This window comes from Geospiza fortis, unplaced genomic scaffold (genome assembly GCF_000277835.1).
Source record: "Geospiza fortis unplaced genomic scaffold, GeoFor_1.0 scaffold927, whole genome shotgun sequence".
In the NCBI taxonomy this organism is placed as follows: Eukaryota; Metazoa; Chordata; class Aves; order Passeriformes; family Thraupidae; genus Geospiza; species Geospiza fortis.
The window spans coordinates 21,746-48,251 of record NW_005054633.1 but is presented as its reverse complement, the minus strand read 5'-3'; the positions used below and the strand labels follow the sequence as shown (position 1 = coordinate 48,251).

The following is a 26,506-nucleotide window of genomic DNA, read 5'->3' as shown; positions in this document are numbered from 1 at the left end:
CGCTGGGGCTGCGGGGGCACGGGGCGGCAGCCGCTGGGGCAGAAGGGGGACACGCATGGTGTGAGATTGTCATTAAATAGGATTTGCCCGAGCGAGGTGGGTCACTGAAGCGAGGATGCGAGAGGTCCGTAAAATCCTTGGCCAAACTTCTCGCTGCTGGGCTGTGGTGAAGTTTCTTCCGCGAGGTTTTCGCGGGGGGTTTCTCGCGTGTGCGCTGCTTGGTGTTCCGCGGTGTGGGGAGCCGCCGGCTCCAGCTTGCCTCCCCTCTCCATCAGCTACGGACACGGCTATGGAAAACAGAACTCCCGTGGGAGCTGGAGTTCCTTTCCTTCCCCGTTCTTCAACGCTGCTGTCGACCAGTTTTTTAGTTGGCATCTGCAATTAAATTGGTTGTCTTGACACAGGGGAAAAATACTTATTCACAGTAACACTGTCCTTTTATGTATTTTTTCCTTTGGTCTCTTTGTAATTAACGGTGCAACTATTGGAGAAGCTACGTAGTTGTTTGTGGTGATCCCAGACCATGTAGTTGCTTTTGCGAGATGCCCTGTGCTTACAGGGTAAACTAAGAAGAGCTTTAAAAGATTGCCCAGTCATGCACTGGACGAGTGAGTGAGCAAGCTGTGTCAGGAGGCAGTACCAAGTGCTGGGAAAGGCAGCTGCTAATAATTTGACCACAGCAAAGGCTTATTTTAAAGATTTTTACATGTTGCTTGTATTTTTGGCCAAAACAACTTTATCCATCCTAAATTCTGTCATCTTTCATTTACATATTTCTCAGTCCTTCAATTCTTCTTTCTTTCTTTTTTTCCCCTTTCTTTCCCAAAGATCCTAAGGATCATGGCTTTTATCTTGAGCTAGGAGGTTTTAAGTTGTTCAATCAAAATGTAAAAAGCATCTTTTTGTTTCAGTCTTCCAGTTTAACTGTTAGCATAAAAAGGTGTAGGGTTGGGATCTTTTTTTCATGAGTCAGGGAATAAAAAATACTGCTTAAAAACTGTTTCATGCTAAATAAATACAGTGAGATTCTGCCAACATGTGTTAGTTTGTGGCTATTTTTATTGTAAATAAAATATTTTTTCTGAAAGCCTTCACTCTGCCTGATGAACCCCAGTGAACAATCTGTTCTGCAGTAGAAATGAAGTATAACATTTTTAAAATTGTCTGTTGGCACTCAGGAGACACAGGTTTATTGCCTGAATGTGGGGACATGTTTGGTGCCTACAGCTTCAAGCCCGTTATTCAGGCAGAAGTTCTGGCTTTTCAGCTGTTTTCTTCAATGCACCCTTCGTTCTTTTCACTTGGTTGATCTGTTTGATCTTGATAATCTGTCTGACTTGCTTTGTTTAATCCATCTTGTCTTTTTTTTTTTCCCTCTCACCCTCAGGCTTAGTATTCCATGAACTAGTTACATGTGTTTATCTGGTTAGGAACAGTAGTTCTTTAGGTACTGCCTTGAAATCTGATATTTCCCGATGCTTTACAGTCAGATTTCAAGATTTTTGTAATATATTCTGTGGATTCCTTAGGTTACCTGTGGCATTGTACACGAGATGTGACTTACTGTGTGAGTGATGGCAGGTGTCTTGTGATGGTACTGGCTTTCCAGTGTGTGGGGCTTCTGTGGCTGACACCCACAGGTGGATGTGGTAGGAGAAAGGACCATGGAAGCAGATGACACCTGAGCAATGGGCTGTCCATCATCTCCTGCTAAATGTCGGGCCCTGGCAGCCTCCTGTGGGCTTGCCCTTCAGGAGCTGATATGCCACAGGGTATGGAGAGGAGCCCCTGTGCTGCATGATGAGTGTGTGCAGTCTGGCATTGCAGCTCTGAGATGTGGGAGCCAAATGCACAAGTCTTGTGCTATTGGCTGTGACAGGCCAGTTATGAGCACACTAAAGTACTGACAAGGGGGTTGCCTCCTTCTCTCCATGCTGAGGAGCTCTCTTTGACCCTGAGCTGTGCTAATGCTTAGCACGATAGGCTGTGATTTCACTCATCAGTAGACAGCAAAAATCCTTTCCCACACTGGAGTACTGTAAAACAAACTTTATCTTGCCAGCCTGGGCTGGATGTGGCTCTAACCTGGTCTCATGGAAAATGTCCCTGCCTCATGCAGGGCAAGGGGGTTGGAACCTGGATGATTTTTAAGGTCCCTTCCAACCCAAACTATTCTATAATTCTGTGAAGAAATCTCAACAACAGAGGAGTTCTTCGGTTGATTCTGAGCTGTTTAGGAATCACTGCATAGTTTATAAACATTTGAAGGAAGAAAACAAACCTGAAAGGCTATTGTTAAACTTCATAATTGTTAACGGAATTTAATGCAATTGGGAATAGCACATTGCTTATTTGTAAAACAGGAAGTCTATTAACTGCTTCTATATAAATTAGAAATTATTTTTAGAATCTGATGTAGAAAATTTATAAACTTCAGTCTATTTCTGAAGCAGCCAGGAAGCAAAAGCTGCAGTCCAGAAGAAGGAGGACCAGTTTTGATTCAGACTTTGAGACTGCGCTTTATATGTTGTGCAAAGCTGCAGTTAGTTTATTTGTGCATCTGTAGTACACTGTTCTGAGTTTTGTATGTGATGGAGAAGTGAGCTATGTGAGGTACACATTTTCTTTAATTTACATATGTGGGGCAGTAATTTTGTTTCCGCTTTTGTACAGTGATTTCTATTTCACTTTTTTCTATATTGTATTTCCATTTTACAGTTTTACTTTAGAATGTTAGAAGGGATCCCATGGAGTTGTATGGTCTCTAAAAGGTGTTTTTTAAACTACCTTTCTGTAAGTTCAGCTTCCTGATGGTTTTTTGAGCTGTAAGTGCATTTCTGGACTATCCTTGGATGCTTCTTGTGGAATATCTATTGTGGCAGTTGTACCTTAGAGAAACTTTCTTTGGAGTTAGAGTGTTAAACACTGTGAATGCAATTGTTCTTACTTTTTGCACATTTTGTATGTCATAATGAAACGATAAATGAGGTTTCATTGGTAGTGGTATGAATTAGTCTTTCATTTTGTGTGTATTTTACAACATATGAGGGAGGCATTTTTCATATCTAAGATCATATTTTGTTAAAATCAGCATTTGTTACTGATACTTTCCCCCCACTCCCATTCCTCTTAATACAATGTCATTCTTATTGTTACATCTGTTAGTGGAAAATTAATATTGGTAAATTCATTTCTGAATCTAGAAGTAGTTTAGTGAGTAGAAAAGCTGTAAGCCTGGATGCTTGGAAATTTTCAGAGATTGGTTCATAAACTGAAGCCTGAGAATTACTTAGGGGAGACTTTGGGAGTATCATGAGGGAGAGAGGCTCTTCATTAGAGGGAGGTAGGAGGCAAATGAGCAAGGTAAGCCAGAATTCTCATTCTGGATCTATACAACTATATCTTAGTGTTCTTTTTGTTTTCAAATCTTTCTCAGTAACGTCACTGTACGTGTGTGCGTGTGGTTTGCAGAGCAGAATATTGTGACTCAAGTTCTGTCACATATCCATGGAAGAAAACTGCTGCGTTATTATTAACATCTTTTGAGATTTTCATCTGTTGGACATTTTCTTATTGTAAAGAATCTTGAGTTTTACTTGCACCAAAATATTGTAGGTTATTTAGAAACCAGGAATATGTAAAAGTAGAACTTGTTTTTAAGGGAGTGATGACAAGTAATGCTAAACAAGAGTTGAAAAATATGTTTTCAAACTTGTGTTTTTAGATCAAAAACTTGATTCATGTTTATTCTGAAATGCCTGAATCAGCAAGACTGTGGGAAGTGATGCATAACTGCACAACATTGATTATGTCCTACATGTTCACTGCTCAGTCAGGAAGCCTGAAGCTTAATGTCAAATGTGTGGGTGAAGCAGTTAAGCAGAGCAAAATAAATTGTTCTACTTACGTGCTGCTGAATAGGGGCATTATCTTGGGAAAATCTGTTTCAGTGACTTACTGTACTGTACAATACTTGTTACTTGGGACTGAACCATGAATGTGAACTGTTAAGATCCAAGCTCAAGGTCAAACATTCACTCTTGTTTCTCTTCTGTACTCCCTTGTTTCTCAAAATGCTTAAAAAAATTACAGAAATCGTATGAATACATTTTTCCTTTAAGATATAGACTGTGCATCTCAAAAACTTCCAAGAGAGAGGGTAAACGTTATTTCCTCATCTGTAAAATGGGCTAATAACATACTGAGAAATAGATGGCAATATTTAGATTTCCTGGTAGGATTACAGTGAGTCTTGACCTTATGTCTCTTGTTTTTATATTTTTCACTTTTCTAAAGCGTTCTCAGTCTCATCCTTAGTGTCTTTTTAGAATTTCAGGCTTAGTATTCAATATTGTTGCAAACCATGGATTGACTCATTTGAGTTTTAAAAACTTCACTTTCAGATTGTAGAAGGTTGAGAGGAAAGATGTCTACTAGATAATTTCCAAATCAAGGAAAGAGTGAAGAGTGCTGATGTTTGGACTAGATGCAGAACTTACACTTGTGTGGGAATCTAGCTTCCATTATACATTTTTTTGAAGACAAGAGCTGTTCTTTGCAAGTGCTATTACTATGTTTCTTTCTTTCTGTAATTAATGATTTAGCACCTGTTTTCTGATTTATTTGGATAAAATTTTGGTGTTAGAAAATCAATGAAAGTAGTGTTATTTTTCTAGAGCACGTGTTTTAACTTTGTTATTAGAAATGTATTTCCATATTATAGTCCATATATTTTTGAAACTTAGTAATAAGACTCTGTTTATATTCCTAATAACTTTGTTCATCAGATGAAACACATTTGTTCAACTGGATAATGATCAGATAGAATGAGTTTTCCTCGATGAGAAACAGCATAGTTACTTTTCCAAGGACAGTAGTACCCAAAGAGCTGAAAATGTTCAGGTAAAGTGTCTCTGTCAGGACCTGGTTTGCCGGCAGCAGTAGTAACTGAATATTCATTTCAGTGTATCCTTTCACTTACATAGTTGGAAACAGTTTCTGGTGGAAATTTTCATCAGTTGTCATCAGTATCTTGAAAGACAACCTATGCCATGTGAAACCAGGATGCATAGATTTAGTGCAAGTTGAAACAAGACATTCTGGTTTTGTAATGAATGTCTGACTAATGTACAGTTGGAGTGGAAAAAATGCTTTATTGACTGTATCCATAAATAACATTTCCGCGGCTTTTTCTTTCAAGTTAAGACCTTTATTTGCTGCAGAATGAAGCCCTCCCTGTGACAAAATTCCTGTCTTTTACATGGAAGGCTGATCAGGATTACTATACTAAATGATACTTTGGTGCATTTTGAATAAAAAGCATTTCTAAACTCTCTTCATAATAATTCTAATTACAGAGGTATTATAATAATATGTATGCAGCTAAACCCTGTATAGGTTTACATCACAATTGAAGTGTACTGCAGCATATGAGGATCTTCTCTAATTAAAAATTAGAAACCTTGATGAGGATATTTCCAATTAACGTAGTCCTTCATATCCAGCATTGATATGACTAATCTGAATTAAATTTAAAAAAGGAAATTACAGAAATATGATTGCTTTTCCAGATGAAGTTGCTTGATTGCTGTCAAATTACAGCACTAATTAAGAAAAATGCTCTTAATATTAATATGTTTTTATTTTGCTTGTGTGTGGGACATGAAGGATCTTTGTCTTGACCCAGTGATGCAGTTTTCCAGTTTGTGTGGCACAGGAGAAAAACAGATCATTCTTGATTCAAAGCATATGATGCCAGTGTTCCCTTTTAATTCTTCAGAGGCTTGCAATTTGTTACAGTACTCTTGATCTCCTGGATGGTCTGCAAATTCTGGGGTGATGCCTGTCTTCTTACTTCGGGTATTCACATAGTTGCCAGGACAAAAGACAGGAGCAAGGCTCATTTACTAAAAAGTTAAGCGTCCTAAATGCATGTTTGGAAACCTCTTCCTTTCCTTTTTTTATGCATATTCCTCTCATTCCTCAAACATTTTTAAGTCATGCCTTTTCTATTTGTAAAGTAAATGTATTGCTACTGAGCTTAATAAAAGCATATGCTTGTGTTGGATTCAGCAAGGTTCTGCTTTTGCAGAATGTGATTGTGATCTAGGTGAGTGTGCTGCTCCAGGGCTGGAAACCTGGTGGGATTTGGAGATTGGTTTTGGAGGTGCCTGGCTGGCTGTAACTTGAGGCTGGTAACCGGTGGAGAGCCCCAGCTGTCCACCATAGGATGTGTCCAAGTTTAATGTTATGCATGAAGTGGAAGTCCCCCAGCCCTTGCTCATGGAGTTTGCAAGTGGCACCAAAGTGGGGGGAAAGGGTGGGCAGTGGGTGTGCTTGAGATTCAGGCTGTCATTCAGAAGGACTTGGGCAGGTGGGAGGAGCTGGCTCGAAAGAGCTCTGTGGAATTCAGCATTGAGGAGGATAAGGTTACACACCTGGGAAGGAATGTCTACTCTGAGGGGAAGGGTTCCTCTCACTCAGCACTTGTCAGACCACACCTGCAGTATGCACACTTGCATCCAGTTTTGTGTCCACACCTCACCCTAGTACAAGAGAGACGTGGACAACGCCAAGCAAGTTCAGCACGAGGCCGCTGCAATGTCAGGGAGTAGCAGCAGTGCCCTGGAGGAGAAAGAAGCTTCACGGGGCCTGGCAATGTGCTCCCACCAGCTGACAGACTATGAGAAGGGGGCAGGACCACAGGCTGTGGTCATAACTGAAGTAAGAGTAGTTCTGGCTAGATAGAAGGACAATGTTTTTTTCTAGGAGGACAACAAAACACGGTGGCAGGATGTCTGACACGGTCGTGCAGTCTGTCTTCAGAGATTTTTATCTACTGAGACTATCTCAGTAGATAAAGCAGCCTGGTCTCACTTGGTAGTGGACCTGGCTTAGAGAGCAGCAGGTTGGGCTACATGACCTCCTGCTAACCTGAATGAATCTATCAAGCAGTGATTCTGTAATTTGCCTTGCAATAATAATCTGTAGAGGGGAAGAACATACATAGTAAAAATTTATCAGTGCTGATTTCACTGTGATCAGGATCCTATGGACAAATCTACAAACGCAATCTTTGCTTCCCTCCTGTTTTCCCTTCCTCTAGGTGGAGCAGGAATCTAGGTGAAGAAATGTAATACCCTTTAAAAAGAAAGGTTAGACAACTAATCTTCAGCCATGTTTTTGGGGTGTCTCTGTAGATTGCTTCTTTTTCAGGGTGTGGTGTTGCTGTATCTTCTCTGGCCTTGAGCAGGATACTGTTTGGTGTGAGAAAGGGGAGAAGAAAAAGAAGCAAAGTAGCTTTTGTTGAAGTGGATTCTCTATTTATTCTGATAAATGTGCACCTCTGCAGATCTGGCCTTGTCTGAACTTCTGTAAGTAGAATGATACCCAACTTTAACTGAGCCAGGAAATTAGAAAAAATTAATGGGCTTCCAATTAATTTTCTACCTGAACCTATTTACTTCCTTTTTTATTCCATTGCTGTGATTTCAGTAATTTTCTTTGCTAAATTAAGAATAAAATCTGTTTAGAACAGGACTCTTAGCCATTAATAAAACTAAATATATATGAAAAGAAATAATGATCCACTCTTGATACAGACTTTAATGGCTTACAGCATGGATGGGAAGCTGCCATAATATAAATGGCTGCTTCATTCATACTCACTGTAGACACCTCTTAAAAATTTTACAGTCCATGTTTCTTAGGAATAACTTGTATGGAGAAGAAATTGTACAATCAGTTTTTATTTTTTCGGTCTGTAAGAGAGCCTTCTTGAGCTACAGGAGGAAAAAAATAGGAAATTAACCTTCTACATTCTGCCTTCTTCTGTGTTGTAATTTCTCTGCGCTGCTGGAAGAGTCTTCATATCAAATTTCAGTGAGATTTAATTCCCAATGGGAGTTCTGTAGTTCTGGGTGGAAGAAGACTTAATTGGGCATTATACAGCAATATTCACTAAGTGATGTGGCCACAAAGGTATTTTAGACATTCAGGGGCTTTACTTTCTCAAGTTTTCTTGATTTGATGTTATTTTTTAGCTTAATTTTTAGACTTCTAGGCTTTCTCAGAGACATTGCATTTCTGCTTGGACTAACCTTTCTCCGCAAGTCAGTTTACTGGAAATCAATCTCCTTGATTCAGCTTCTGTTTCCTATTATAAAATGTTCATTCTCTCTGCAGTGTTAAAAATGAAGAATCCTGATGTTGCTGCAGTTCCAGTGCACACACCCATAAGAGAAAGTGTGTGAGTCACCATTACAGTTCTTAGGGTGATAGAGCTGAGAAAGCTTGGCAGCAAAAAGTGCCCTTTGGGAGCTCAGCACATAAGTGCTGTGCCCCCAGGTCTGAATGCTGCACTGCCTTGTAGTTTTGGCAGAGCTTGTGCCGGTCCCATTTTTGTTACATTCTGACTTCTGCACAAGTAGTGACTGTTGGAAAGTAGTTTTGTTGAAGTGGAAATGCAGATGTTGATCAGTATTTGTAATCCTTCAGCTGAGAGCTGGCAGTCTGTTGTTTGTCCCACAATTGGAGGAAATTGTTGAACAAAATCAGATATGCAGACACAGCTGAGAAGCCTAGTCTTGGAGGCAAAAGGATTTACCAGAGGTTAGGAGAAAGGAAAACTGGGTCTCAAAGAGGAATGTTGACATTCTTCTATAGTCTTTGGATAAGTATAAAGGTGTCTTTGCCTTGTTTCGTTTGCTGAAACTGCCCTTTGCTGTGGAATCAGAATTTGAGTCTCACAGGTTTTGCAGGTATTAGCACTTTGAGTTTGTGAGGTCTGCTGTGGAACATCACAGACTCTCACTTCCTTCAGTACCAGCTTCCATGGTCAAAGGTGAGTGTAGCTGGTGGAAAATTTGAAGTGTTGGGAGCTGTCCTTAGGGACCATTTCATACTTGGATGATTTTGGTTTCTGGTGTGAGTGCCATTGGAGATCTGACTGCTTTAACTGTGGGAGACTTCCCTGCATTAGAAACATTGCACATGAACATCTGATTTTAATGTGGTATTTTAATTTGTTTTCTTTTTTCCTTACACATCAACTTAAAATTTAGAAGGCTTTGCAAACTTGCTCAGGAATGCAGTATGATAAGGGACTTGTTGTGATTTTTTCCTTTCAAAATGCATGCATTTAATATGATTATTCGTGATTTTTAGTGCAAAACGTAGGAAGTTACTAGCTAAACATCTGGAATAAAAGCATGCTATTGTGCTATGAGTAGGGGGTTTTTTTTAACAGTAGTCTTGTAGGCTTGGAATAGTTGGGGTTTGCCTAGGTAGATTGGTTCAGCTGTAAGTGGGTAGGTAAAGTGGGAACTTAAAAAATTGGAAAACTATCTTTAAATATGAGCAAGAGTTGCCCATTCCTCCTCACAGTTTGGCAGGAAAGGACTGGATGAAAACATCAGTAAGTAGACATTGGAAGTGAGGGCCGATGTTTAGAGCAGAGTGGGTCAGCTGCCTTTGTCAAAATGCCCAGGGGCTCCTTCGCCTCTCTCCCTGTGTCTACCCCATGTGGGGCTCACAGGGGAAATATGGGGGAGGAGGGCAAAGGAGACAATCTGCAGACCACCTTTGTGGCCCGCAGCAGTCACTGCTGTCTCTACCCACATCTGAAGCAAAGAAGGTGATGAGCACCAAGTCAGGTGAATTCCTTTCACATCTGGATGCCAAGGGGAATAAAGTAACTCTGAGAGCTTCTTTCTGTCCCCTTGTTCCTGTGATTGCTGTGGAGTCTGGAAGGGTGGACTTTGAGGTTATACTATGTTTGAGAAAACAATGTTACATGGAGGAGAAGAGCTCCATATTTTTATAACCTCTGTGAAATTTTGAGTAAGTCAGGGCAGTTGTTCATTTATTCATATTCATAATTTTATTATGAAATACACGTGAATATAATAACACGTGTTTCATGTTTAATGAGGATTTTTTCTTTTTGCAGTTTTTTAAATACCTTTGTAACAAAATCTTAATATTCTGTGTCTTAAAAGCTGTTAATTTTTAAAATATAATTTTATGTTAAACGAAGTAACATCTACTCAGTGGTCTCAATGCTGCATCTGGAATTCGGTGTTTGTTGTGAGGCCCCAGTACAAGTGAGGGACTGGCAAACTGGAGCAAGTCCAGTAAAGGCCCCTGCTATGTTTGGGGGTGGGAAGAGGTCAGGAGGGGCTGAGGGAACCGGGTTTGTATCATTTTGAGAAGAAAGGAATGAGGGGGATTGAATTGCAGTCTTCTACTTCCCAAGGCAGTGTTGGAAAGAAGGTGGAGCCAGGCTTTGTTCAGGGGTGCACAGCAGGAGGATGAGAGGCAATGGCTGCAAGCTGCTGCAGCCCAGCTCCAGTTGGACTCACAGGAAAAACTCTTCCTGGACTTTCTGGTTAAGCTCAGGATCAGGATGCTCTGGGAGGTGGTGAAACCTTCACCTTCAGGGGATTTCATAACTTGGGGGGACAAAGGCCCTGAGTAACCTGACCTAATTCTGAAAACACCTGTCTTGGGTGTATGAGAGAGCATTCAGAAGTCCCTTTCAGCTTAATTTGAGCTTTGATTTTCACGATTATTGTCTAAATGCACCTGTAAGCTGTGCTGTGTAACTCTGTTAGCAGGAGAATCAATGGAAAGCACTTGAGCTACAAATGCAAACGTACCATGTGTTGCTAGTAAAATTAAATCATCTGCCTTAATCTTGATTTAAACATCTTTGAGCTAGTTCCTGGCCTCTCAAAAGAAGAGTGAAAAACTTCTCTTTGAAATATGATGCTATTAGAGATCGTTCATAAATGTACTGTCTGCTACATAATATGGCTATTTTCTTTTTGGAGGGTATTAATGCAATCTGTAATACACAACTTCTTTCCTGCTCCAGGGTTTTTCTCAGCATCTAAAAAGCAGTGAAAAATATGTGAAGCTTCAAAATGAGTTAATGTAACAGATAAATCAACCCCTGAGGCATTCTTAAGGGAGAAAGTGTATCTTTCTTCTTGTGAATAACTGCACTGTTCAGATGGGAGCAAGCAGGTCAATGGGTAGGACTCTAACACTGGGTCTGTGTCCTTCTTTCACACAATTCTTGTGTAATTCGAAGCATGTCACTGTGAGCTAGATCAAAATGGAAATCAAGCTCCGTGGCTCAGCTCTGTGTCTTGTTAATATTTGCTGGCGAGGAAAGAATTGATTTTAAAAAATTACTGTTGGAAGTTAACTTTGATAGATGTTTAAAAGCTTACATCATATATTTAAAGAGAAAAAAATCATTCTGAAAGCCTTTTAGCTTCTCTCTTAAAGATGCATTTGGAAAAGGTGCTGAGACTCACTTTCAGAGGTTTGCTTGGTATTAGATATGTCACACTTGAAAACCTATGCCCCAGTCATGAGCAGCTTAAAAAAATACAGGAAAATAGCCATTTCTTCAAACCATAACTATCACTTGTTTTGGCTGACAGTTTTGGTGTGGCAGGATGCATTCCAGACATCTGTAAGCAGGAACACGCCTTGGAGCTCTGCAGATATAAACTGTAGAGAAGCTTTAGAAGGAACACTGTATAGTGAAAGCATATAATGGAATTTATTGTGTTACTGACAGATGTTGGGTGAATCCTTTCTGAGCCTTGGCTCAGAAGATACTTGATTTTGTACTGGATTAAGAGTTACCAAAGCTTAAGACAGTTTAAAAGGGAATTTTGTATGCTTAGTAAATGAAGTTGTTATGAATTGTCTCATCATGGAAGGGTCTTGTGCTACCAGAGTTGTTATCCTTCCTGGCACATCTGTCCTGATAATTCACCCTTGCAAACCTAATCTTAGGAAGGTGCATTGCCTGGTGCCTCCTAGGGTTGGATCCTTTTTTGAAGCCTATTTTTTTTCTCTATTCAGTGCCACTTTTTCTGTAAGTGGCGATTGATTTGACCCTTGAATCCCAATCCATTTAGTTTAATATTTTGCCACTGTACCCTGAATTTCACTGTCTCCTTCAACTTAATCTTTACGTATTTGGACTATGGAGACTTGCCAAGGGCTTGAGCTGTTTTGTTGCCAGCAGAAGAGGTAACTTCTTCAGATGAACATCTATGGGCCACTCAAGACTAGGACAGAAAATTCAGCATTGGCTCTTCCACTGTCTTTTGTAGCTTTTGGAAACTTACTTTTCCTTCTCAGCCCTATTTTGAAATCTGCCTTTTGACATACTGTCTCTTGAGTTACAGTAAAACTGGGCTGGGGGCAGAGTATGTGCTTTGCTTGGTACAATATATTTTCCTTCAGGATGATACTGGAATGTCACTGTTAAGCAGCATTTTGGGGAAGGCAGGATGATGTCTCTCATGGGTTCTGGGCTTTGCTGTCTTCAGTTGAATATTCAGTACCAAAGTAGGGGAATGCTTTGTAGAGTTATTCTTTTCCTTAAAACATGAGATCAATGGCATTTGAGAAAAGAAGATGAAAGAAAAGATCCCCAGGAAGTTGCTCGCTGGTACTTCACTCTCCTTAGGAAAAGTGGAAGTAAAGGGACTCAAGCAGAATTTTTAAGATTAGCAGAACAAAAAACAAGGGAAAGAAGCTGTGTACAAACTGTATAGTTAAAATTTTTTATTTTGATTGCTGAATACAGAAAAGCATCATGAAAACTGATAAGCTTCCTAGAATTTTTATCCTTCACCTCTTCATGATTATTTTGTGATGGAGCATATACTCCAAACAGACATTGAAATAATATATTTTAGTAATCTCCTTGTGATTGTCACAGTGGGAACTGCAGAGTACAAAATAGTTTAAAAACTTTGTCTTTCTTCAGCTGGTTTACTGAGATCATTAAAAGAATTGGCTCCAATACTGAGGACTGAGTACATAAAAATTTGGACTGTATTCATATTGAAGGAAGAAGCCAGGCAAATTTCCTCTCTTCCATAATGGTATTAGCTAATAGGTATGAGCTTGGCCAAATTGAAAAGGAGTGTCTCAATATTTGGAAATCGTGTTCATCTACAAAACATGTTCCCTTCATTTTTGCAGAATTTTCCAGCCTGCTAAAGGTGCAGTGGATATACTAGAATGGACACAGAGGATTTCCCTCCACCACCATCACCAGAAGGTAATTGAAATAGTTTGGAGTTTAAGGCCAATTTTTCTGTAAGAATTTGATTATCTTTCCAGCAGTGATTTTAGCTCTGCAACATTCCCTTTCCCCATATCACCCTAAGGCTTGGTCCCAGTGGTGTTCTGTTGAAACGTGAGCTCCTGTCATCTACCCTCTCTTGTTCTTGGACTTCACTCGCTGGTGTAGTTAGAACATGATGGGAAAAAACATTGGAGCAATTGGTCCTTGCTCCAAAATATGTCTTTTCTTTGGCAACTCCTTGTAGTCAGAGCACAGACGCAGAAGAGTATTATGGATGCTGGACTAAGGGGCTCATTAAGTAAGGTTAACACTCAGTGCCCCTTGACTGCTGTATCCTGGAGGCTGGATGGCCTCTGGTGTAACCCAGGTTTCTGAGGGCACAAAGGTAGGATCTACAAAGACACTGTCTCACTGCCTTTTGCATTCATGCTCAAAGGGAATGTTGCATAATGTGATTTTTTTATCCTGTAAGCGCATCATTGTGTAGTGCTTGCTACTACAAATTGTAGTACTTAACAGGATTTGGCTTTTGGTAGCTGGATGTTGAGAGACTTCATAGAAGTATTTTGTCCTTGTTCTGGTCATCCCAAAACATAAATTTATGGAGATCTGTGGTTGAACCTGCTTTTATTTCAGTTAAGTTGCTATTATAGTTTGTGTAGATAGGGATTTTTCTGTAAAATATTATCTGTTCCGTATATAGGACAATATTACTTATTGCACTTTATTATATATGTTGATAGATGTATGTATTAATATATGTAAATAATATACATTATTACTATAAGACATTTTACTTAATGTTCACACAGAACTTAGATGAAGCCATTTGAGTATAAAAGCAAATTTAATCTTAGTTTTATTCAGCTGTAACTCTTTAGGAATTTGGGAATTGTCATTCTAGATCAGAACTGCTTTCTCTCTAGGCGCTGCCTCAGATAGAGGTCTGTTACTAGATACTGCCTGGGGAGTTGGGAGTATGAAAGAAGCAGAAACTTGTGAAATCAGCTTTTAATAGGTTAGATTTCTGGCCAACATTATTGGCAGTTTCATTTATGCTCTGAGATGTCACTTAGGTTATTGTTGGCAGCAATTCCTTGGCTGTCCGTGTCCTAATCCATGTGGTCAGGACCCTGAATTTAGCTCAGTTTTGTTTGGTGACAGTTACTGTGAAACTATCTCTATGGGATAATCCATCTCCAAAGCAGTGTAGTGCTGTAGGGGAAGAGACATCACTAAGGAATCAATATTTCCACTTAAGCAGAGGCTGCCGTTTTTCAAAGACAGCCAATAACTGCGGCAACAGCTCCAACTTTGTGCAGCATTTCAGCTGTGGGATAGATGCTCTGACAGGATTTCAGGGTGATGCAGTTCAGTGCACTTCCAGAATTCAAGTTCTGTCTTGGCAAAGGTTTTTGTGACATGTAGAACTATGTGTATCATGTCCTTATTTTCAGACATGTCAGTTCTTACGAGGCTGGGATTAGATTTATTTAACATAAATTGAGATTCTGTTATACCTAATCTTGCATCAATATCAATTGATACCTTTTTTTGGAAAGGGGAGGGGAAAGGAGCAGGGGGGCGATTTTGAACAGGCCCCCCAGAGACCAGCACCAATCCTGACAGAGTTAAAAAAGTGCTTGGTTAATGCTCTCAGACACATGATATTATTCTGGGGTGGCCGTGTGCAGAGCCAGGAGTGGGACTTTGATGAGCCTTATGGGTCCCTTCCAGCTCAGAATATTCTGTGATTTCTCTCTCATCTGAAAAAGCTTTTCTGAAACTAGTGGAGCATGTATATTTTTTTAGTTTGTCATTGCTAACTCTCTTAAAAACATATTAAAGGGATTATCAGTGATAATGACACTAAAAGACATTTTAGTTCACTACCTTGCTAATTCTCATTACCTGTTTTGCAGGTGGAAAAGAGGTGAGGATTTTAGGGCCAAGTATGACACCAAATACATGTAACAACTAACAAATGAAGGCTTATTTTGCCTGCATATACAGCGGCCATCCATGTATCTGTTCAGGAGGGGTGAGCAGCATCTGTCAGTGCCTTTGGACAGTGGGCACATGGGTGGATTTTCCTAGCTCATAGTGGGGATGAGATTCCTGTTGGGTGCAGAACCCTTTGCTACAGCATTAAAAAAAAAAAATCTTACTTTTGGCATAATGATTCTAAAATCCCACACTGGGGCCACGGATGAAATCAATTGCTTTTTTAAAAAGAAAGTTCTTATGATATTGTGGGAATTTTTTTGTTTACTTATTTTTTGTCCTAACAAAGATAGCTGTAGTGCTAAAAGTCATGTGGGCTCCTGTCTACAAGTGTATACCTTGCACTGTAAATCTCAGCTTTATTCTTGATGCTTAATTTTTCTATGGTTTTGCCAGGTAAATTCTCCACACTTGTTTTTTATCAATTTTTTAATGCATCCAAAGGGGAAAAATAGTAGTAAACCTTCATCTTTGTCATGTTGCAAGAAAAAAGACGAAAGATTAAATAATGTGTTTTCATTAGCCATAGCCGTCTGTACCTTGTTTAAGTTAAGGTGCAGTAAATGTCAATAATGAAGCTGCTTGTGCCACTACTTGATAAGGAAAAATGACACGTGATAAAAGAATGGAATGTAACATATTTTGTTTTAATTTATTCTGCTTATGCAACTTTTCTGTTTGTAAGTGTTTGGACATTCCATTCATGCATTGCTAATCAGGTAGTGACAAGTCTGTGCTGGTTACCTTTCCTACCTCAGAGCAAATTCAAGTAGTGAGTAACATGGAAAAATTATTACTGTGTGTTCTGTCCTCTAGATTTCTTTAAAAAGAGCTTCTTCTTCAAGCCATGATTAAAAATTTCCTAGTATTTTTCTCTGTGTATGTTGAGGGAATGTATGTTTTAGCAAACAGGAAGCAGAGTGGGGTAGATGCAAAGGCTTCCTTGGCTAAGAGCAAAATCCAAAAAAGTACTTCCAATATGGATACTTGCCTGATAGTGCTAGCTTGTGTTCCCTTCTTTAGTGTGTCTGTACGTATGAATTTAGGTATGAAGTGCAGGTATTTAGAATTTCTTACTTAAAAGAATTCCATGGCTATCTTGTGAAATAAAATAGAGGATGATTCTTGTTCTGTCATCAAAAAATTCCTTTCTTGAAAGCTAAGTGAAAATGGCAGATTTTATTGTGACTGTAAGTTGTAATTATGCTTTTAATTGATTGCTGTAATGGAGTGTCCTTTACCAAACACATTTAGACAAGAAGAGGATATGCTGTGGACTGCAGGCTGTGGAGGGAGGAATTACAAAGCTGGTAGTTCTAAGGATATGGCATCCCATTCAGTCTGTTGTGTACAGGACTTAACCTTCACACTGAACAACTGGGACTGGAGGCTGGTTGTTAATGTTAGGGTGGTGTTTACGTGTGATGGATGGCCTGTACTTATGCAATTACTGCTTTATTAGGAGGTGTCATGTCTGGCAGTTTGTCATTCCTCTACTTGGAGAATATCTGGTGATCTTGCAAAGTGGAAGCCCTTTTCTTGAAGTGAGGGCTTTAGAGGTGTTTATCAGAGCCTGTTTCCAAAGGAAACCTGTGTTTGTTTGCCTGGCATGATGGTTGCCTGAGAAACAGCTTCTTGCCCAGAGGAAACTGGGGGTACTTTCTGTGACAAGGAGGTTTAGTTTCATTGTCTCTAAATATGTCTGTTTCTCACTCTTCCTAGTACATGGCACTATGCCTCTGATGATTTCTCTGTGAAAACTACTAGAAAGCATTGGTTGTATTTCCTCATACTGAGTATACTTTTCTTTGTTTCCCATTTATAGAAAATTAACATAAATGATGCATTAAAATATTAAAGTGAAATACTGAAATTTCAGTGTTTGTACAAGGACATAGTGAGAATCAATTTGAATGCATATATTGCCAGCGATTCTTTCTACCTTGAGAGGGAATCATCTTCATTTGAGAAGTATGAGTGGTGCCCTTAAGGACCAAGTATAGTGGAGAGCTGGATGTTCACTCACCCACACCACTGTCCCCAGTTCCTTGGGTAAAGCTAGATAAGAAGCCTTGTCATGCTGAAGTTTGGGATTTAAGATGTTCTTTGAAATGAAGTTGTTTTTTCTAAAACTGGTGGTAGACTAAAAATATCTCATAGATACCTATTTTGTACACATTTTTGTATAAAAAATCACCTCTCTAGACCTATGAGTGGGATATTTCTTTGCTCCTGATATGCCGACATGTAGAACAAGGAGACCAAGGACTTAAATCTGGATATCCTGTATGCAGCTGAGTGCTGTGATTGTGTCTTTCCGCAGTTATTTTTTGTTGTTTCCCTGTCAGGGCCAGAACACTAAAATAGTCCTTGCTCTTGTGTCCCTGAGAAGGAAGTCTGGCCTGAGTCCTTGGGTAGGAATGAAGTATGCTCTCATAACTGAACTGTGAACTGTGCTCTCATAAAAGTTTCCACTGGGATGACCTTACATATTATAATAAAAAAAAAACCCTAAAACAAAAAACTCCACCAACAAACAAAAAAAACCCAAACCCTCACCAGCCCCAAAAAACTGAAGCTCAACAAAAAATCCACCAACTTATAAAAAAAAATTATTTTCTTAATAAGGAGCTGCTGGTGAGCTGCTGTGTTTTGCTGTAGAGATGGCTGTATTTCTCTGCCAGAGGAGCTGCTTTTTGTTCTGTATCCTATATGTTTCTCAGATTATTTAGGTACCTTTTTTACTGCTTAGTGAAAAATTTCATAGTTTATTTATATTTTAACAGTTTTAAGCAGCTAATTTTGTGACTGAGACAAGAGGTAGTTAAATTGGGCTTTTTTAAATATCGACAAGAGAAGGACTTTTATGTTTTATGATTTAGTTTCTGAAAGTACAAAACATTGAAGACCCTAAGATTGCATTTATTTACTGTGGTTGGGGAAATAAGGCATTGCTTAAATTAAGCTGCAGATATGAAGGGAGCTGGTCTTGGGCTAAACAATATTGTTAGGTATCTATTTTCAGCATACAGACAGTTACAAATGATTGTAAAAAGGGAGCCAAGATTTCGGGAGAATGAGAACAGAATATGAATTGTATTTATGAATGGCTCCTTGTTTTTGGAACTGGCAATAGCTTGCTGGTTTCTGACATCCCATCTGTAACAGAACAATTTATTTATTTCTAAAGGTCACATTTCTCTCAGTAAATGAAGGACAGTGCATTGTTTAAGGTAAGGATTAATTATTTTATGTGACAATTCAGACAAGCTGTGTAATGAAGAGTAACAAGAAAATTCCCTTTGCAAAAAACATTTATGGTGTCACATGTCACTCCTAATTACATATTTTTTCTTCTAGCCAAGTATATTTGAGTGTTGGAAAAAACAAAAAAATAGAAAATAAATAGGTTTATAAATAGCTTATTTTTGGTTTTAGTAGCCACAAAGAAAACACAATATACATAGATGTAATTAGATCTTATTTTATTGTGAAGAAAAATGGTAAAAACTTTGCTAGATGTTTAGAACATGTTAAATGATGTTACTGTTCGGATTTCTTGGTGGATGACTTCATTCCTTTGATAATATTTGGTGTTTTCTTCCTGGTTAATAAGATGTAGTTGTTTTGTTGGGATTTTTCCTGTTTTCCTGTTTACTCAGCTGCTCTTTAAGGTGACTTGACTTTACTTGCTAGGTCTGTGTAGGGACAAGGCCCAGACATGTTAATCAGAAAGAGTAGTTGGTGATGAGATAAAGGCCTTTGAGGGGATTGCAGCAAAACTTGATCATTGTTTGGTGGTAACTACTGTTTGTTGATTGGTAACTAGTGTTGATTGCTTAAAAAAACACCCCAAAAGTTGTAAAGGAATTTGGGTATTCTTTCAATGAACAGTTGAAACTAAGCTCTGAAATTTTAATTTCAGTGAGCCAACATGTAAGAAGAGGGTGAGTTATTTTTTTCTATACTTCTTTTGCATTTTTAGGACTTGTATCTATCATTAACTGGCTGGGATAAATTGCTGGCAAAGAACTGAGAAATTTTTCATTTTTGAAGTTTTTCTGTTTCACTGAACACAATAAATATTCACTAACCATGCCTAAAGCCTCTGTAATGATTCTACTCTAGAGTTTACAGAAAGATTCACTTTTTTATAAATTGTTATAATTCTCTTACCTTGTTCAGGAGCTTGTCTCAGATAAAAGCTTGTCTGTATTATAATCACTTAAATAAAATGTATGAATTTTTGAATGAGACATTTATTAGATGCTGCTTGCTTTTCCTGCATGCAGGAACTGAAACTACACCTAGTAATCTGAGGAAAAAAAAAAACTTGTTAAACATTTCTGATAGAAGATTCTCCCAACCCCCTGTATAGATTTTCTTTTTTCTTCCTCATTTGAAATAATTTTTCTAGCCTTACCATATTTTCATTCAAATGAATACAGAAAATTATTTTGTAGGGTTGTTGAAGAAGAAGGGTTGTTGCAAGAAAATCTTACTGTTAAATAGTCTGTTGTTGAGCTCAATAACTTTGTTTAGGAGAAAGCATGATAGTTTCTGGATAACCTTCTGGATAACCTTATGCTGGTAGAAATTTCTCTAGGGGCTGGAAGGGAAGATGCCTGTGCTCCTGTGCCATGGGGATGGTAACTGAAGGATGACTTCCCAGTCTCTGTATTTCCCTATCTGTATGTTGGCAGGAGGAACAGAGGGAAATGCAGGTGCTGCCCTTGGAGCAGTGAATTGGTTAAGTGTAATTTGTCCAGAGGATCTTATCAGTCTCCTGTGTTGCAAAGGGAAGTAGAAGTAAAATTAACTTTGGCTGGGATTGCTGTTTTCCCATGCATATCAGATGGTGACCCATTCCTATTTGCATGAGGAGAACACTTGCTAACTGTATTGGGTGTGCCTGAGATGGAGTTCATTTTCCCCACAGCAGCTCTCTCAGATCTGGCTGGTGTTGGCACTGCTGGACATGGGGGAAGCTTCTGGCAGCTTTTCACAACAGCAGCCACCACTGTAGGCTCTGGACCACCGAAACCTGGCCATGGAAAACAAATACACAAAACCAGTTCTTAACAAGACCCTTTATATTGGAAGAAATTCCTTCCTGACTTCCATCTGGACTGGCTGAAGGTCTGAATGGTGATGTTTGCCTATGGTGGTTTTCTTTGACCAGTCTTGGGGCCAAGACAGAGCTTTCCTCCCTCTCCATGGCTAATGAAAGGGGGCAGTGAGAAGGGCTCTGAGGCTGTTGGACTGAAAGGTCCCAAGGAAACACCATTGTTGCCCAGTATCCACTGGTGATAGTAAAAGGGTACTCTAAATTAGGATTTCCTCAGAGTTCAGTGATGTAAGAATTACTGTTTTCATGAGTTTGCTTGAATTCCACTGGCTTTTTTTGTTGTTTTTTTTTTTTTTTTGAGGTAAAACTGGACATTACTATGTTAGGGAAAAGAAGATCAAGATGTGTTCAAATAATAATTAAAATAAATACTAAGAAAGGGTGCTATAAAACTCCCTCCTCATTAGTTGCTGAGATAATGGATTTGTCATTTTTTGCATCTATTATGCTGAGTTTACAAATCAGTCTATCTGATTAGTGCTCTTTAGGCTGGATGAAGGGGTAACCATAGAAATGAGGAGGTAAGAAGCCAGCTGAAATCCAAAGTATTTCCAGTATTGTCCTGGATTTACAGGACATAACCATTCTGTTCTAGTTTATACTTTTTTAAGCAAAAGATATAGTAAATTGCAGAAAAATTTAATACCTAGTTTGTTTCTTTGTCCAGAATTCATCAAGGGGAAAACACAAATAGTTAAATCTTAATTATTTTTAAACACGTGAACAGGTTGTATGCAGTGCTTGGAGTGTTAGAGGAGCTGTAATTGTTGGGAACAAGGAACCTTTGGCAGTGTGTGTCCGAAGGGACACCCAGATTCCTGGAGCTGTGTGCATCTTCTGACCCCGCCTGGGCTCTTGCTCCAGGGGTGGGCTGAGCATATGAACGGCTGCGTGTCAGCGGCTGTTGGAAGTCAGAGGCTTTTAGGTGTTCTAAGTGGTGCCTTTGGGGGAACCCAGTGAGTGCTTAAGGGTTGACATTGCTAGACAAAGGGTTGTTCAGCTTGGACCAATGATCCAGGATTTAGGCATCCCTTTGCTGAAGTCGTCCAAAGGTTCAGTCTAGGAAGTATGTACAATCACTGGCAGGGTGGAGGGAAAAACACAATCCAAAAATGAAGCCAAGTATATTGCTAACTTCTTAACCAGACTGTGTCATCCTGGTAGAAACATGTTGCTAGAATGATCCAAGACCTAAAAACTCAAGCTTTTGCTCTGATTGGCTTTCAGCTTTTCATTAGTATGATAGTTTATGCACCCGAGCTGTATGCTTTCTTTCTGTAGAGGTGGGATCTCATGCTCCCTGTTTCACATCTCCAGGGTGTGTCTGGCTGCCTTCTTCTTCATAGGGTTCCAATTACTTTTAAAGAGCTCCTGGTCCAAGGTATTGCTAGATGATTCAGCAGTTTTATATTGCTAATTAGAATTAAATAGACTGTATAAGTGAAATGCATATGCCTCAAAGCATCAAATGGCAATTGCTTCAAAGTAAGAGTAATTATTTGGAAAACTAGACATTAATAGTTAATAACTTGTAGAACAAAGACATATAGAAGTAAATAACAAGCCAGACTGCTCTCGCTGGTGGAAGTTTCCTTAAAAAAGGTTATTTTTTCATAAAATTGTCAACTACATGGTCAAAATTGCATTTTCTAGAAAAGTTTTCTGTTTTTCCTTCGTATATCATTTGTACCTTATGGTTAGCCAACATGCTTGCAGTGCCAGAGCTGAATATTTAATTTTCTCAATGACTTTGTAGTTGTCTGCTGTTTGATTTCTGTTTCGTTGGAGCTCTCTGGTTTTCCTGTTCCCTGTGTGGATTGTCCATTTGGCAGCACGCTGTAGGTGAGTTCAGCAGATCACGTGTGCAGCAGCTTAGGCTGAGCTCGGCTGCACAGCCACCATCAGCAGACCCGTTGTACCCCAGCTCAGCTGTCTGGTGGCATTAATACCAACTCAGATGGGTGACTTTGGGGGTACTAAGGGTTAAGTGTATTGGTATTCCTTGAATACTGATTGAAGGCTAGTAGCCTTTAATATGGATAGGTGATTTTTAATATAGAGGGGGATCTCTCATGTATTCATGCAGAATTCCAAATAATATCTGTACAGGCTTTCCTTGTAGCACCAGCAAAATTTCTTGGTATTTCTTGGAAATTAGTATGTCAGAATGTGCTAATATATTGTCATCTTATTGCAGGGGTTCCATACGGTTGTCTCCTTACACAAAAGTTTCATGCCTTCTTGGTGTTGCTCATGGGTAGCTCTTCTAAACACTGACTCTTTCTTCTTCACAAAGTGACCAACTGACTCCAATTCCCTTCTCAACCAGCCAACCCACTCTTTTATAGCACTCTTCTTCTCATTAGTTACAGCTGTGGCCTGTTAATATCAGGCCTGCTCCTAATCTTTGATAATTGGCTCAGCTGCATGCAACTCCTTAGGGGTAAGATTACTTTCTACACTGTCTTTATTTTCTTATATTCTATCCCCCTACACTAATATGGTGCTGAAGTAGAAAAGACATCCTCAGGACCAGGCTTGATCTGTTTTTCTAGTGGTGGCAGGCAATATCAGTGTGCTGAGTCTTTAAAGTAAATGGCCATAAACCACTGATTTTATGTAGCTACCTTTCTGGTTATCAGGTAGTCAGCACTGAAAAGCACGTTGAGGCTTTACAAAGGAGTACAAGTCTGCTGGTGTTGCTCCTGCTTTTCTCTGGACAGCATGGTTAATGTCTTAATGCTGTTATTTTAGACTTTTGATTTTTTGCAACTCAGTTCTTTTACACTTTAGGTAATTAAGACTTAAATTTTTAGCGCTGTGAATAGTTTGTAAACTTCAGGGTTTTTGCTATTGGTAAATCTCTCCTAACATCCACAGACCTGGGCTTTATTTCAATGAATGCAATTTTTTTGGAATTAGGCATGCTGTTGTTAGGAGGCTCTCTGAAATGTGAGCAGGCAGATTCATTACTCTTCTGACTCTGGTTTTGAATTTGTTTTTTTTATCCAGAAGAATAATATCTGTTGTGCATGCTCAACAACATAATTAGCATGTAGTGTGTGTATTTGCAAAATACTAAAGAGGCATTTGTACTTATTTCTTTGTTAGTTATTTGCAGGGAAAGCCTGTTAATTCATGTGATTTTGCCTTTGTTTCCATCACTGGAAACAATTTTTGCGTGAATGTATACTCTTTAGTTTGATTGGAGTTTTTTTTGTAACTGTTTTCCACAGAGACTGGTAATGCTGACATTGTGGTCATGCTTTGGATGTGTGTGCGAGCTGTGTGTAATTAGCAGCATACTTGTACCACCACAAGGACCTGGGCTCCCTGCTGAGCCAGCTTAGCACAGCTGGGAGTGCCAGGGGAATGGGTGCAAATGAGTGCAAAGGGAAAGTCCTTGGCTCTGACCCACTTCCCATGGGAAGGAGCGCTCACTCGTGTGTTTTTATGTGCACGGTTTGTCCTACATGTTTATTTTCCCCCAGAAAAACACATACTTTCCACCTGTGTGACTGTGTGAGGAGGTGGTTTATGGACGCCAGTGGTGTGCTGGTGGCTGGCCCGTGTGCCTGGGAAGTGGCAGTGATGTGGCAGTGCTCGTACAGGTCAGCCTTTCCCCTGCAGGGTCCCTCCTGCCCTGCACCTCGCCACTCTCCCTGCGCACGTGCTGCTGCAGGTGTCCTTTCAGAAGGGCAGAACAGTGATGTGTCAGCTGAGTACCAGAGTGAAAAAATATTTAACTGCAGTTTTCTCTCCTGGAAATGAAGAATTAGTGGTCACAAGTGGGAGGGAGATGAGTGGTTGAAAATACCACGTTGCTTTCTAGCATTAGGAATGCAACCTAAGCAGTGCTTTCAAACTGGGAGAAACAAGATGTTGTCCAGTTGCAACCACGTTTCTTGTATTTTACAAACTTGGGCAAATCTGGAAGCTTCTGCAGGCATGAGTGTTTCCAAGCACAAGCTTCACCATCCTGACAAGCACCAAGCCTCTGCTCTGAAATCTCTTCTGAAATAGAAAGGGAACAGCTTGAGATCCCATTTATCCTGGAGCACAGTCAGCAGGGTGTGTTTGGCCCCAAATGGTTAGTTTTATAAAAATAATGGTAATTTGAAAAAATCAGTTGTTTCCTGGTATCTGCATGCTTTCAATACTTATTTCTATTGTACACTTCCATAAGGAGCTTGGCAGATTTTAATTGTCTAGAAATAGAGATCTGTAAAGGAAAGGGTATCTCATCAGAGAAATGTCTGGAATGTATCAAGGATAAATAATAAGCATTTAGATTGCTGTGTCTGGCAGTTTGTTTTGACTTGTAACCTGTGTGAGTTAGCAAATTTTATGTTACCTCAAAATATTCTGGGATAGTAACATTTTAAAATATTTTTTTTTACTAATAAGTTTTGTGTATTTCAAGACACTCAAGTGTGACAGCGTTTACTGGGGTTTTCAGGTGAGGGAAGAGACAAGAATGTTGACTCCCATGTTCAGAAGGCTTGATTTATTATTTTATGATATATATCACACTAAAACTAGACTAAAAAAAAAGGAGGAAAAGTTTCATCTCAGGCTAGCTAAGCTAAGAATAGAATAGAAAAGAATGAAAACAAAGGTCTGTGGCTTGGACAGAGAGAGAGAGAGCCAGCTCTGCCGTGACTGGTCACTAATTCCAAACATCCACACGAGACCAATCACGGATCTACCTGTTGCATTCCACAGCAGCAGATAACCATTGTTTACATTTTGTTTCTGAGGCCTCTCAGCTTCTCAGAAGGAAAAATCCTAATGAAAGGATTTTTCATAAAAAGATGTCTGCAACACTCAAGTATTTGTAGAAAGTTGAAACATTTGGGGAATCCATTTGAAAGGAAGGTAGGTCTTTGCAGTCCTAAGTGTTTTGTTGCAATCTAAAATAATGAATAAAAAAGATAAATGTTTTAAAACTGCATGTTCGAATAAGAGCAGGCACCTCCTGCCAGTGTGTTTTAGGTTCAATTGTATTAATATTTTTTTACTAAATAATAATTAGATATATGCCGTTTAAAGCATTGTACACTTATTTCCTTCATCGGTTGTATGGTAGAAGCGACTAAAAATATTTGAGTTCTTTAAATATAATAGATACATTTCTGCTTTTTGTCCCATAATAGCCTGTGAACTTTAAAAAAAAGAGTACAACTGATTGCAAAGATGACATTCTTAATTATACAGAAGGCTTCCACTTCTAAAAATATTTTTCAAAACTTAAAACATAAAGTATTCATATTTCTTGGTGGTAGCTTGCCTGTTTATGTCCAGGGCTTCCAGGTTTATTGTTCCCATGCCCCAGACTGCTGAACTGTTTGTGCTTGGGGTTCTATTTCATTCTTCCTTTATCATGCTTTTTCTTGGAAGATAGTTGTCTTCTTCAGTTGACTTCTTCTGAGTTGTCATGGATTTGTGAGATTGCAAGGGGGGACAGACATTTAGGGTGCTTTTATTTATTTCAGATGTGTTCATTTTGTATTCCAAATGCGCTTGATAGTAAGTGCAGAGCTATTTTATCTTACTTCTATGTCACTAAAATAAACTGTTTAAGAAAACTATTAATGCAGCTTCGCTGACTTAGTCTGGGCTATAAAATTAATGTCATTCCCTTAACTCCTTAGTTAATGGCTGGGAAGGCAAAAGGTGCCAAGAATGCTTTGCAATTGGCAGAGGAACCAAACGTTTTTTAAATTTGCTTATGCCCCTGCAGGTCTCTGTAAACACAACCTAATGGAGCTTATTTCTGAAGTAAACTTAGAAATGTCATTTCACTGAAGAAAAATCATAAATCTGTGTGCTGTGCACAGTCATGAGAGCATGTATTCCTTTTTCTGATTCTAAATTAGCACTTTCATACTTAATTTAACTTGAAGACAATGTTTCCATTATATCAGATTTCTTTTCTATTTTGAAAACTCCAAATGGAAATTTTTAGAAATCTGAGAATTTCCCTGAAGCATTTAAAGAGCTCTCAGAGTGGTATTGCCATAGGATGAACAAGTTCAATCAATTTTTTGTATTCTCATTGCACTGGTTGGCACACATAAAGCTAAGGATGTGAGTAGTGGTGGAAGGGAAAATTGAATTTTTAGTAACTAATTTAATTATTTGAATTCCAGACAGACTCTGTCATTCTAAGCATTGTGTGATTATTACTTCAGGAAAAAATAGTGCATTTAAAATTATGTTAAAAAAAAAAGCAATTTCACCCCCCCACA

General features: G+C 39.0%; 1 protein-coding gene across 1 annotated transcript in view; it reads left to right on the top strand.

Annotated features, from left to right (window-relative positions):
• Positions 1–12,999: 12,999 nt before the first annotated feature.
• The window catches only part of LOC102040918 (rho guanine nucleotide exchange factor 10-like), a 31,729-nt gene continuing 18,222 nt past the window's right edge, over positions 13,000–26,506 (top strand). The window contains exon 1 of the mRNA XM_031064801.1: positions 13,000–13,096. Within this exon, the coding sequence (XP_030920661.1) occupies positions 13,057–13,096 (40 nt within the window). The 5' untranslated portion in view covers positions 13,000–13,056. The remainder of the gene's footprint in view (positions 13,097–26,506) is intronic.